Source organism: Tenrec ecaudatus, chromosome 9, assembly GCF_050624435.1.
Source record: "Tenrec ecaudatus isolate mTenEca1 chromosome 9, mTenEca1.hap1, whole genome shotgun sequence".
Lineage (NCBI taxonomy): Eukaryota > Metazoa > Chordata > Mammalia > Afrosoricida > Tenrecidae > Tenrec > Tenrec ecaudatus.
This window is the reverse complement of record NC_134538.1, coordinates 47771341-47783644: the sequence shown is the minus strand read 5'-3', so window position 1 is coordinate 47783644 and position 12304 is coordinate 47771341. Positions and strand designations below refer to the sequence as shown.

The 12304-nt window shown below is 52.9% G+C and overlaps 1 protein-coding gene across 1 annotated transcript in view; it reads right to left on the bottom strand.

Moving 5' to 3' along the window:
- Positions 1-403: 403 nt before the first annotated feature.
- Positions 404-12304, bottom strand: part of ALPK3 (alpha kinase 3) — a 50502-nt gene continuing 38601 nt past the window's right edge. The window contains exons 6-13 of the mRNA XM_075558036.1: positions 11650-11797; positions 11205-11332; positions 11074-11109; positions 7422-7702; positions 6476-6564; positions 5542-5765; positions 2454-2502; positions 404-1903 (exon numbers count right to left, since the gene is read on the bottom strand). Of these exons, the coding sequence (XP_075414151.1) occupies positions 1576-1903; positions 2454-2502; positions 5542-5765; positions 6476-6564; positions 7422-7702; positions 11074-11109; positions 11205-11332; positions 11650-11797 (1283 nt within the window). The 3' untranslated portion in view covers positions 404-1575. The remainder of the gene's footprint in view (positions 1904-2453; positions 2503-5541; positions 5766-6475; positions 6565-7421; positions 7703-11073; positions 11110-11204; positions 11333-11649; positions 11798-12304) is intronic.

The following is a 12304-nucleotide window of genomic DNA, read 5'->3' as shown; positions in this document are numbered from 1 at the left end:
GTCTCCTGGGTGGTCTTTTCTTGCTGCAGTGGACCCTGCCAGTGAGATTCCTTCATCCTCTCAATCCTTCTCCACTCCTTTCTGGCTCCTTCCTTTGTGCTCCTCTTCCAGATGAAGGTGTGATCACACAGGCACGCACCCTAATCCTTGCTGTAAGGGCCACCGGCCACCGGCCCAGTTGTTTAGGAAGCAAAGACTGTCTAGCTAGAGCCAGATGGCTTAGCCTGAGCTTCAGTTTGGAAGTGCTAACAAGGATCCCATTTCCCAGTGGGCCCAGGACTATGGGACAGGGGCCCTGACACCACACACCTTCAACCACACCAGATGAGTGAGCAGGTTACACAGATGCTGCGTTTATTGCGTTCCAAGGGGAGCAGTCTAGCGCCAGACCCAACCCATCCCAGGCTTCAAGATGGGAAGGAATCAGGGTGCTGGCTGAGCAAAGCCATTTCCTGGGGGTCTGTACAGGAGGCCCCAGAGCTGGAGCCCCAGATCAGGATCTAATGGTTGGCAGGGGTCCTGGTTCCCACCACAGCACACAGTCGGATTACATTCTCCCTAGGGACCGCTTCTCCCACCTCCCACCTGTACCCCACCAGCCCGCTACTTGGTGGGCAAGTGTGACATTCCCTGTGACACCGCCTCCTTGCAGTGTGGAGCACAAGGCCCCTGAAAATCAACAGTTCCCTCTGTCCACAGAGACTGACAACATCCTCTTCAGGCCCTCCCCTCCTGGGGAGGTGGGGAAGTGTACTGGGGTGGAGTGAGAGGCCAGGGGTCCGCTCCCCTCCTGGGCATTGGTGAGCAGATAGGCGTGAGGGTAAGGATAGCCTTGGAGAAAGGACCAAGGAAGGGCAGGCAGCAGGCTGCAAGTGGTTTCCAAGGTATTGCTGCGCAGGGGCAAGGGGCAGGGGTAGCTGAGGGGTGTCTGAGTGGTGGGACAAAGCAGGAGCCTGAACACTCATCAAAGACCACTGCACAAGGACACGGCAGCTCGGGAAGGGCCCTGAGCTCCGTCTGGGCTGAGGGCAGTTAGGTGCAGGATAAGCAGGGTGAGTCAGACAAAGGAGCTGGAAGAAGAGACCCTGAGAGACGTACGTTAGGCCAGACACACACAGGTCTGGCGCCCTGAGAACAGGGCGGAAACAGGGCCCTGTGAGGGGGCGGGGGAAGGTGCCAGTCTGCAGGAGGACCCCTAGAGGACCACTCTTCTGCAGGGTTTGTAGGGGTGCAGGCTGGGGTGTCGAACTCATGCAGAGGACTCGGAGCCTCCAGCAGTGGAGAGTGTAAACTTCAGGAGGGGGGGTCCCAGGCCACTAGGCACTTGGAGGGGGGCCCTCAAGAGCTGGGAGCCCTGGGTGGTGGATGACACCAGGAGAGGTTGGTGGGCAGTGGTTCATGCACCAGTGCTGCCTGATGAGGAGCCGACTGAGAAGAAGTGGCTCAGAGAGGTCCCTGGGCGGGGCCCTCCTCGGTGCTCTGTCTCCAGTTCCATACTGACAAGGTCTCCATCGGGTTCAAGCTGCTTCCTGGTTGGTCTGCTGCTGGGTGGCAGCCCCCAGCCTCCGGTGAGGGCTATCGCAGGCCCTGGGCCTTGGAGCCCCCTGCCTGGGTGGCCGGTTGTCCCAGTAAGCGGGCAGTGACTGCCTCTGGGGTCTGAGGAGTGGCCTTCGTACTTGTACTCTTCCGTGCGCCCTGAGGACTGGGTGGGCCTTTCTTCTGAGGCTGAGGACTCAGCTGGGCACCCTTCCTCCCGGCAGATGGACTCTTGGAGCCTTTAGCCTTGACCTCGGGGCTCTTGAGGGCTTTCAGCGCCAGCATCTCACAGTAGGTATTGCACTGGTGTGTGGAGGCAAACTGGTCGAGCAGGGCAGGGAACCAGCTCTCCTTGAGGCCTTGGTATCTGTGCCAAATAGGGAGAGCTGAGGCCCTAGGATGGCACTTGGCTCCCCGACCCAGAAAGGAACCCCTTGGGGGCTGACTTTGGGATGTCCATGCTCACTGGTACCCAGAGCACCCCCTCTTCTACCTTGGGGCGGTAAGGAACCTCAAGTGGCAGCACCCCCAACCTCCATTACACTCCAGCATATGGCATTCACCAGTGAGGACGTTAACTGGTGTGAGACTAGTTTTCCTTTATCACATTAAGCAGAGCGGTGCTCATCTGCACCTGGATGGGCTTTCTCAGGCGAGCAGGAAGATAGGGTGGGGAGCGGTACATTGAGAACCCAGTACTGCAGGGTTCTGAATGGGCCCCGGACCTTAGACCGTGGTCACGAGCTCGCTGTCTAGGCCTGGGGTCAGGGAGCAGAGGGGGGGGGGGTTTGATAGCCCCAGGATGTTGCCACTTGGTCACCAGTGTGATTGGGGCCATTTGGCCTCAGGTTCAGTGCTTCAGGGATGGAGAACCAGAGAAGACTCTCTGAGGGAGCCTGTGCCCAGGAACCACTCACCCTGGCAGTCTGGTGGCAATCTGCACGTCAGTCATCTTCCAGTCAACCCCTGCAGAGAGAGGCAGCATGGGGTTGATGCCTGTGAGCCTCTCTCCACCCAGCCTGGACCAAGGCCTGGGTGTAAGGATGCTCATCACTTTAGGGCAGTGGTTCTCAACCTTCCTAATGCTGCGGCCCTTTAAGACAGTTCCTCATGTTGTGGCGACCCCCAACCATAAAATTATTTTTGTTGCTACTTCATAGCTGTAATTTTGCTACTGTTATGAATCGGGCAACCCCTGTGAAAGGGTCGTTCAACCCCCAAAGGGGTTGCGAAACACAGGTTGAGAACCACTGCTTTAGACCGTGTGGTAGTTACATAATCTGGTGTGAATTTGGGACTTGAGAGGATTAAGAGTGAAGGGGTGGAGTCTAGTCTGTCAATTGGATCATAGCCAATTAGGCCTCTGTGTGGGCATGGCCTTCTCCTGAGGATTCTGGGGAAAGCTCTAGTATTTCCTACTTGGAGGTGGGAGACACTTCTCTAACTCCCTGCAAGTCACTCTACTGACAAGGCTCACTTCCTGCGAGACATCCCTGAGGAGAAGCCACATGGACCTACCTCGATGCAGCCCTGGGTGCTGGAGCAGCCATGTGGATACCCCTGCCAGCACTGAGATGCTTATAACACCACTGGATCCAAAGACTTTCTACCCACTGGCCTGTAATCATCCTGCACTTGGAGTCATTGCATGTGTTTCATGAGTCTGAAGAGGACTCTATAGATTGGTATGGGACATATGGACTGATATCCGACTTATGAGCTCGGATTGAACTGGGTTGGGATGCTTTCTCAATTGCTCTTGTTATAAAATTCTCCTTATACACATGAGTTTCTATGAATTAGTTTCTCTAGTCGACCCGGACTAACACAGACGGGAACATCCCAGGGCTCAGAAGGCTTCTTCCGGCAAGCCCTCCCTGGGGCATCAACACCAGCCTGTCACAAAGGCTCTTATCCACAGTGACCACATCCCCGTTTTTACAGGGGAGGAACATGATTCTTTGTTCAATGATTGAGTGCTGACTAATCACTGACCCATCAAGGTGAGTCAAGGTGTAAGTTCCCCCTTTTTTGACTACTGGGTCCCAAGCTCTCCCAACAATGTGATCCCATGTGTACTGGATCAGCTCAGACCACAGACTGTGGGGTTCTGGACTTACGCTAATTCATCCTCCTCCCTCTGAACAGACTAGTTTATCCAGGGGCGCGGCGAGGGGGAAGGGGTGAAGATAGAAGAGTAAGGCTACATCAGGGGTGGACGACACTGGAGTGGGAAGGTGACACTGGACCAGACGGGCTAGTACACTATCACAGAGGCACACAGCACACCAAGAAGCCAAGGTGGACTCTGGTTAAGATATCCTTGGAGGAACAGAGGCAGGCAACATGGTGATGGAGGAAAAGTGTGTCCACCCAGGTCAGTCTGTCCAGGCATCTCAGCAGACATGCAGTAAGCTTGTGGCCCTCCTCCCATCTCCAAGCTGTCCAGTGGCATTCTTGGGCCAGTTTGCCTGCCTCTCACTCTTAGGCTTGTGTAGGAGAGCATGTGTGGGATTTAGAATGATTTCACGTTGTAGCTATGAATCTGGCCATTCATTGAAGATCTCAGATCTGTGTAAGTGGAGATAATGGTGCCCCATCTACCAGAGGTGTTGAAGGGATCCCGTCTATATGCAGAACTTGAACCGAGTGCCGGAAACATCCTACACCCATGGGAAACCTTCGCTTCCTAGGTGTCTCGTTCAGCCATTGTCAAACTCCATCTTGTATTTTAGTAATGATGAGCTCGTCTACTTGCTCAGAAATGGGCAGTTTGACACAAGGCTTTTACAAAAGGGGCCTCAATTAGTCCAGGAGTCAGGCAGAGGGGTACCATTCCTACAGTGGGGAGGGAAACTGGAGCTCAGGACGCCGAGTAAGCTAACCTGTCTGTGCTTTCATGGTCTCCTCTGCCAAACAGGGGCCCAGCTAGAAAACAAGCAAGCTTAGACCGAGCTCAAATGTCCTTCTGCTACACCTTGTGATCACCTTCTTGTCAAACTGGGTCCCGTCTTCTGGAGGGCAAGAACTATGCCTGCTCATCTTTGTATCTTCCCAATATTTAGTAAATGTTGGATGGATGGATGGATGGACGGACAGATGGACGGGAGGAAGGAGCATGAATTTACAAGTAATGAGGTCAGTGACGATGGCTAGCATGTTACTTAGCCTCTCCCACTTTGCCTATCTGGCGTTATCTGCGCAATATTTGTGGTAAAGCTAAACTCCCCCCAAAAGCACGTTTCCTCTGGGTCGATAGCTTTGATCCTTGGTCCTATCATCTATTTATGCCAAGGATGAGACTTAATACTATGTGATATTCCCAGGCCTCCTTCCCTCCTGGTGTCGGGGGGATTTTGTCCTTTTCTCTCGCCTTTCCACTTCTGGTTTCAGACAACAGGCCTGGAGCCGCCCAGGCAGAGAGGGCAGCAGTCAGGCTTGCTGGCCTTCCTCTGTGGAGGAAGGAATCTGGGTAACGGGAGAAAAAGAAATGACGCTAAAACAAAGTGAGAGATGACAGTGATTTACATGCTGGAATGTTAAGACTGCGGGAGAGAGCGGAGAAGGGGCAGTAAAGCACTCTGTTCTCAGATGAAACAAGCGTAGGAGAGGGGCAGTTGGCAGTTGCAGGGCAGGGAGGAAGGGAGATTTTAAGAGCAGGGATTGCGAATTTTGATTAGATCCAGTGTCATGTTCTTGGAGACAAATTCCTTTTTAACTTTCGGGGTCAGAATCCAACTCCCCCCAAAAAAACAACCCATCACTGCCATCAAGGGGCTGGCAGCTCTCGCAGCCCCATCGGACAGGGTAGGACGGCCCTTCCACCGCAGACGGAGTTGGCGGCCCGTATTACGGTTGCATTCAAACCGGGTGACTGTGAGGAGCATGGAGAGTAAGTACGAAAGCGCTGTGGTGGTTGGTCAGCTTTCCAATGGGCACTGGTCCTGCCCGCCACATGCTCTTGCACACACACATGCTGCCACGCACACGTGCACACCCTCGTACCTGCCAAGTCTGTCACAAGAAAGCTGCCGTTCGTCCACTGATACAGCCAATGCTGGAAGGTCTGGCATTTTTGCATGGCCTCAGAGCTGCTAGACGCTGCTGGGGCCCCAGCACAGCCCCAGTCCCGGGAGCAGTAAGATTCCGGGGGCTTGCCCAGGTCCTCCTCCAGGGTGGCATAGGGGATAGTGTTGGCAGGCCGGTAGATCAGATACAGTGGGATGACCCTACACACAGTTTCACAGTTCCTGCTCACCGCAGGAAGCACAGCTCCAGAGTGTTCACCCCTCCATCCCAATGGACACTCTCAGCTCTCAAAGGTGACCCCTACCAAGAATAAGGTTCTCAGTTCTGAGCCAGGAGGGCAGCTGGTCAGGGAAGCTCTACCCCGAGTTCAGGAGTGGGCATGGAAGCGCAGGGCACTGGGAGGAACCCTGCTGGGGCCGCAGGGGGCTGTGCGTAGGTGAGGAGTGCTCACACCAGTCATGACCCAATAGTGGTCAGGCCCTGGATATTCAGAATCAGGATTCCAGTCTCCAAATAAAAACCATGCCCATTGATCTCTGATGCCTACAAAGCTCTACACCAACCCTGCCTACCTACCACAGAAAATCCACCGAGGTGCCCATCCCCCGTGGCTTCCAGAGAGGCCCAGAATCTGTGGACGGAAACTCTGCCCGTAGCACATGCTGGGCTAAGGAGTAGGGGGATTCAGATGAGAGAAGGCTTGTGATCAGGACAGAGGCCTTTACAAAGGGAAGAGTGAACCTGGAGGTCTTTTTTTCTAGCTTTTGAAATAAAGGACCCACTGAGTCTTGCAAGTGGCTGCGGGCCCACTGCATATGGCCATGGCCCAGCATGCCCAGGAGGCTGGGCAAGCACTGTGCTCCCAAGGCCCTCGACCTGTGGCGGTCTAATCCCATCCCTGGGCACTTACTCAGGCACCTCCCCAAAAGCAGGCACAGCCCGGGCTTCGGCCGCAAAGATCTTGCAGTATTCACGACTCATGTTCTGGATCTTGCAGCCCTGTGGATGAGAGGGAACCAAGTCAGAGGGACAGAGGACCTCCCAGGGCTCTGACGCGCCTCGCCTCTCTAAGTGCGAGGACTACCTGCTAGGGGGCTGCACGGTGAATCCAGCACTTGGGGAAAATGGAGCACCCACCTGCCCTGCCTCACTTTTATCTTTTGTAAAATAAGTGGCTTTGGCCTTTTGTAAGCCGAGGGGAGTTTTTCATAGTGGTCTCCAAACGGTGCTCCCTGCAGCCGTAATGACAGTGGCAGTGCCCGAAGGGCCACCCTGTGTAGGGAGCAGACCAGGCAGAGCACCAGCCCATCCACCCCATCCACAGTAACCTCCATACCACCCCACCTAGCCAGGGTTGCCATGAGTCAGAATGGGTTTTAGACAAGGTCTCCGAGGAGCCCTGGTGTTCCAGCGGGTTAAGTCTTGAGCTGTTGAGCTGGGAGCGAGGCAGGCAGTTCAAACCCACCAGTCAGTCTAAGGGAGAAAGATGAGCCTGTCAGCGCCCATAAAGATGGACAGTCTCAAGAACCCTAAAGAGCAGTTCTACTCTGTGCCAGAACAGAATCAGTGGCAAGGGCGGTGCGGTTGAGCCTCCATGTGAGATTATATTTGGGGGCAGGGAGATAAGTTCCCACTGCAAAACCACGGTGTGAAAACACTGGCTCACACGGCTTTGACGTCTTCAAGTTCTCAGAGGCCAAGGTGGACGCTAGGTGCTTCATAAGGTCCAGACTAAGATGGTTTCTGCCTCTGTTTCCCAACATGGCCCAGGCCAGAAAATGGGACGGGGCTTTTAAAAACCAAAACAGGGATGGGGAGGAGGGCTAGGGGCTGGGAAAGGGACTGGGACTTGGTACCTGGATGGTGACATCGTAGTTTCTGCCCAGGAGAGAAGTCTCGCTGCTTGGCCCAAACATAAGCAGACTGGACACCTTGATGATGCAGGTTCGGCCCGACTCAAAGATAGGTTCCAGCCCATAGATGACCTTGGCCTGAGAAGCCTTCTGACGGCCACAGCCACGTCCACCCCCTCGCAGCTCCTCGCTCACCAGGCGCCCAAAGAGCTTGTCTCCCCAGCAGCCAGAATCGGCCAGGCCCTTGGCAAACACCATGGGGGTCATCTCAATCTCTTCTCCAACTGAAGGGGAGCAAAAGGCATGTGGGAAGATGGAAGCTCCTGCCTGACCAACACGAGGGTGCACAGGACAGGCGAGAGACTGGGAACATCTCCCCACCCTGTCCTGCCAGCCCAGTGCTCGAACCTTCTGCCCATTAACCTCCTATCAGACTGGGAGCTACCTGAGTGCAGTCACTCTCTGATGTCATAAGGCTGGTCACTGGACACCACCTCTGTGTACTCGTCACGTGGAATGTGCTCGCTGCCATCTGCGGAAGGCAGGGGTGTTCCATGCCCAGAACCATCATTGCGAAATCCTGGGCTGCTCGGTTTCACTTGCGTCTTTGGATCAAAGGGCTAAGGGACTGCATCTCAACCAACGCATCTGACCGGTACAAAACGTTGGAGGAGAACCCAGAGGCAATTAGCGCACCTCGGGCTCAGACGACGATCACTACCCGCAATTTCGCATTCGCAGGAGGACAAGCACAGGACTGGGCTGACACATCTTGTCCAATCAGAAAACAAGGAAGCTGTCGAAAGGAGGCGAGCGTAACAATATCCACCACAACCTCTTGAACACATCTACTATTTCAAAAGTCCACGCTTCCTAACAGTAACTGAAACTCGACCGCCCCCACCAAAAATCAAACCACACTCCGTAAACTTCATCGATCACTTTTCAAGGGTACTGGACACCAACTTAACATTTGAAGTTTAAATAAAAGGAGGGGGAGGAAATAAGAGGGGAAATCAAATATTTACCCTTCATTTCCTGTCAGAACTCCCTATATCAGAGAAATCAAATAGTTCTTTCTAGAAAATCTGGGGAAATGAATGAAAGAGAAATGATAGAATACTATCCCCATGTTGCCACTTCTATTGGAATAACGGATTTAGGCAAGAGTCAGTGGCTGTTGAAACGGAAGGAAATTTGGGAAGTGAGGGGGCTTTAAAAGGATGGGTTAGGCAGATAACACCCAGATAAATCCAACCATTGATAAAAACAATGAGACAGCATGGGCTCCTTCTGGGACGGAAAGGAAACACTGCCCACCAATGGAGGACCTTGCTCTGAAAGGAAGAAGAACCTGCATCTGGCCAACCTCTAGTTCACAGGACACACATGTGTGGAAGGACATGTTTTGTTTTTAATCATCTTATCGGGGGCTCTTACAAATCTTATAACAATCCATCATTCAATTGTATTAAGCACTCTTGTACATATGTTGCCATCAACATTTCCAAACATTTTCTTTCTACTTGAGCCCTTGGTATCAGCTCCTCTTTTCCCCTCCCTCTCCCACCCTCCCACCCATGTGAATCCTTGATAGATTATTATTTCATGTCTTATACTGTCCGTTGTCTCCCTTAATCCACATTTCTGCTATTCTTCCCCTTCCCCAGGGTGGGGGGGCAGCTACATATCTAAGCTTGTGATGGGTACCCCCTATCTCTCCCTTCTTCACCCCCCACCAGCCCCCTACCCTCATGATATTGTTACACCCACTACTGTTCCTGAGGGTTTTATCTATCCTCAATTCCATGTGTCCAGAGATCTTATCTGTACCAATGTGTGCACTCCAGCCTAGCCGGATTTGTAAGTTAGAATTGGGTCATGGTAGTTGGGGGCAGGAAGCTTTCAGGAACTAGAGGAATGATGTGATTCGCCAGTGCTATACTGCACCTTGGTTGAATGATCCCTTCCTTGTAACTCTTCTGTGGGAGAATGTCCAATCATCTACAGGTGGGCTTTGGGTCTCCATCCCAACTCCCTCTTTCACATCAATACAATTGTTTGTTTTGGATCTTTTGATACCTGATCCCGTTGACACCTCATGATCACACAGCCTGGTGTGCTTCTTCCATGTGGGCTTTGTTGCTTCCCTACTAGATGGCTGTTTGTTTAACTTCAAGCCTTTAAGACCCCAGATGCTGTATCTTTTGATTGGGCACCTTCTGCTTTCTTCACCACATTTGCTCATGCACCCATTTTGTCTTCAGCGATCATATAGGGAAGGTGAGTATCAAAGAGAGGCAGGTTACTAGAACACAGTGTTCTTGTGTTTAGGGAGACCTTGAGTAGCAGCTCAAAGACCATCTGTTATCTTAATACTTAACATAAATATCTGCACATTGGCCTCTATCCCTTTCATTATAAACTAATATATTTACATATGCATATGCCTATAGCCGTACCTCTATAAATAGCATTTGCCTCCGAGGTCTTTACTTCCATTCACCTTCCTCCCGCCCCACTGTCATGCTCACCTTCCATTTGGCTCTCAAGAATTCCTCTCAGATACATTGCACTTGATCAAACCCCGGAGGGACATGTCAGGAATGGCTATACTCAACCAAATCGAGAACGTAAAAAGGCCCACACATGAAGACACTTCAACAAAGGAATGGCAAGGAGTGGGGGAAATGTGAACGGAGGATCTGTTATCTATTAAACGTGACTTCACAGGCAGAGCAGCCAAGAGCAAAGAGTGGTTTCTGGTTCAAATGAACCAACACGACTCACCACTGAGGAAACAGGGTCGGCTGTTCGATGATATAAAAGAATTATTGCTACCAAATATACTCGTGTAGAAGCCGAGTTTCTCAGCACATTTTTCATGCCGTTTTTGTGGTAAAATTAGGTGCCTTGGATGATATTCGGGTTGGCTTATACTCGAGTATATACGGTATATTTTTAGTGCGAGGTTATATTTAATATTGACTTGATTTTATTGGCTAACAGAACAAAAGGCACGGGCTCAATGAGTGAGTGGTCCAGTGGATACATTCTGTAGTAAACGGAGCTCTGCGAATCACTCCGTTGTAGGCTGGCTTCACAGACCCAAGCTTGAGCAAGCCTCTCGAAGGTGCAACCCAGATGCCTCCACTGACACCTGAGCCTTGAAATGCGTATCAAACTCGGGAGTGTTTCACAATCACAGGGAGCTGCTGAACACGCCAGGTTTCCTAAGTCCCTCCCCAGAGATTGTGAGGAAGGATGGGTGTGACTAGGCCCAAGAAACTAGTCGACCCCCTGTCTGAATGTGAGGTAGGAGGTCCACGAGTCATTCAGAAACTGGGCAGGCAGGTGGCGGGATTAAGATGTGCCCCGGTAGCTAGTCCTGTCCTTGGCCAAGGCTCCAAGAGGGAAAAAGGACTCAAGGCTGAAACACACCCTCTACCCCCAACCTCTTTTCCTCTTAGAATCTTATGAAAAATCAGTCTTCCTCCCTCATTTCCCATCTTAACTGGGAGGCAAAGGGTGGCTGTGTGTGGACGTGGACGTGTCACCACAGAACAAATGCACAGACCCCTTTAAGTGGAGCAGGTGGCGGGAGTGGGGATAGACGCCCACCCTCTCCTCCTCCTTCCCCAAGGGGGTGCCTTACCTTCACCTTCTTCTCTGGAGATGAATCCCGACAACACTAGGAGAAAGAGAGAGAGAGAGCAGCTGCCCTTGGTCTATTCTGCCTCCATGGGAGCCAGGTCCCCAAGACCCTGGGTGATGGGTAGCACTCACCCTCAGGGCTGAGGCAGAAGTCGGTGGAGATGGAGCCGTGCTCATTGCGGATGGTGCACCGATAGGTACCGCAGTCCACGGGGGATGCCTGCACGATGGCCAGGGCTGCCGGCCCCTCATCCCCGGCACTGCAGAGAATGGAGACCTTTTTAAGGAGGCCATGCCAGGCACGGGGCTCATGGGATGGAGCTGACACATTCCTGAGAACAGTCCCTGCTCCCATAGGCCACTGAGAACCGAGGTGGTAGTGAGAGACGCAGGGAGAGAGGCTGACACCTCCTGGCTGTGCGACCTCAAGCGGGAGGCTGACCCCCACGTGCTTACCTCCACTCTGGGACTAGCAGACTCCCACACAGGGTTACTGTTAGGCGAGGACAGGGCCCAGCGGTGTCCTTACTGGACTTCAGGAGCCAGGTAGGGGGGGAGGTGGTCCCAACCAGCTTACCTCCTGCCCACCTCGCCCACTGGGCGCTGATCCTTGGCCCATGTCAAGACTGAATCACTAAGAATGTTGAAGAACTGGCACCAGAGCTTCAGGCTGCCAGAGGTGTCTGGAAACTGCTCCACCCGAATCTTCCGGATCACCTGTGGGGCTGAAGGGAGTGGGAACCAGCTAAGAGGGAGAAGCCTCTGTCCCCTTTCCATCCTGTGCCCTCGCTGGGCCATCTCACAGGTGTACAAGCAGAGGCAGGGAGCTGGAGTCAGGTGGAGAGAAAACAGGCTCCAAGTCTCCCACTATTTCACAGGCCTCAGACTTGGCTCCCCAACCCCACCCTACCCCACTTCTTATCTCTAGTTTCTATTTTGACCCCCAAAGTACACACAACGAACTGGAAAGAACTAGAGCCAGGGAGAGCCTCGGAGCCTGGAACACAGCCTCTAACTACACAGACCTGCTTTGAACACTGTCCCCCACCGCTAACTATAGTTGTGGGCGAGTTGCTAAAGAGGTGACAATGATGGGGGTGCTGGAGCTAAAACAGTATTGCATGCCAGGCCCAGCAATGAGCCCTTGACTTATTCTATTCCAGTCAACGCTCACACTGCTATGAAGTTGGCACTATGCTTGGCCCCATTTACAGGGTAGCAGCATCAGGAAG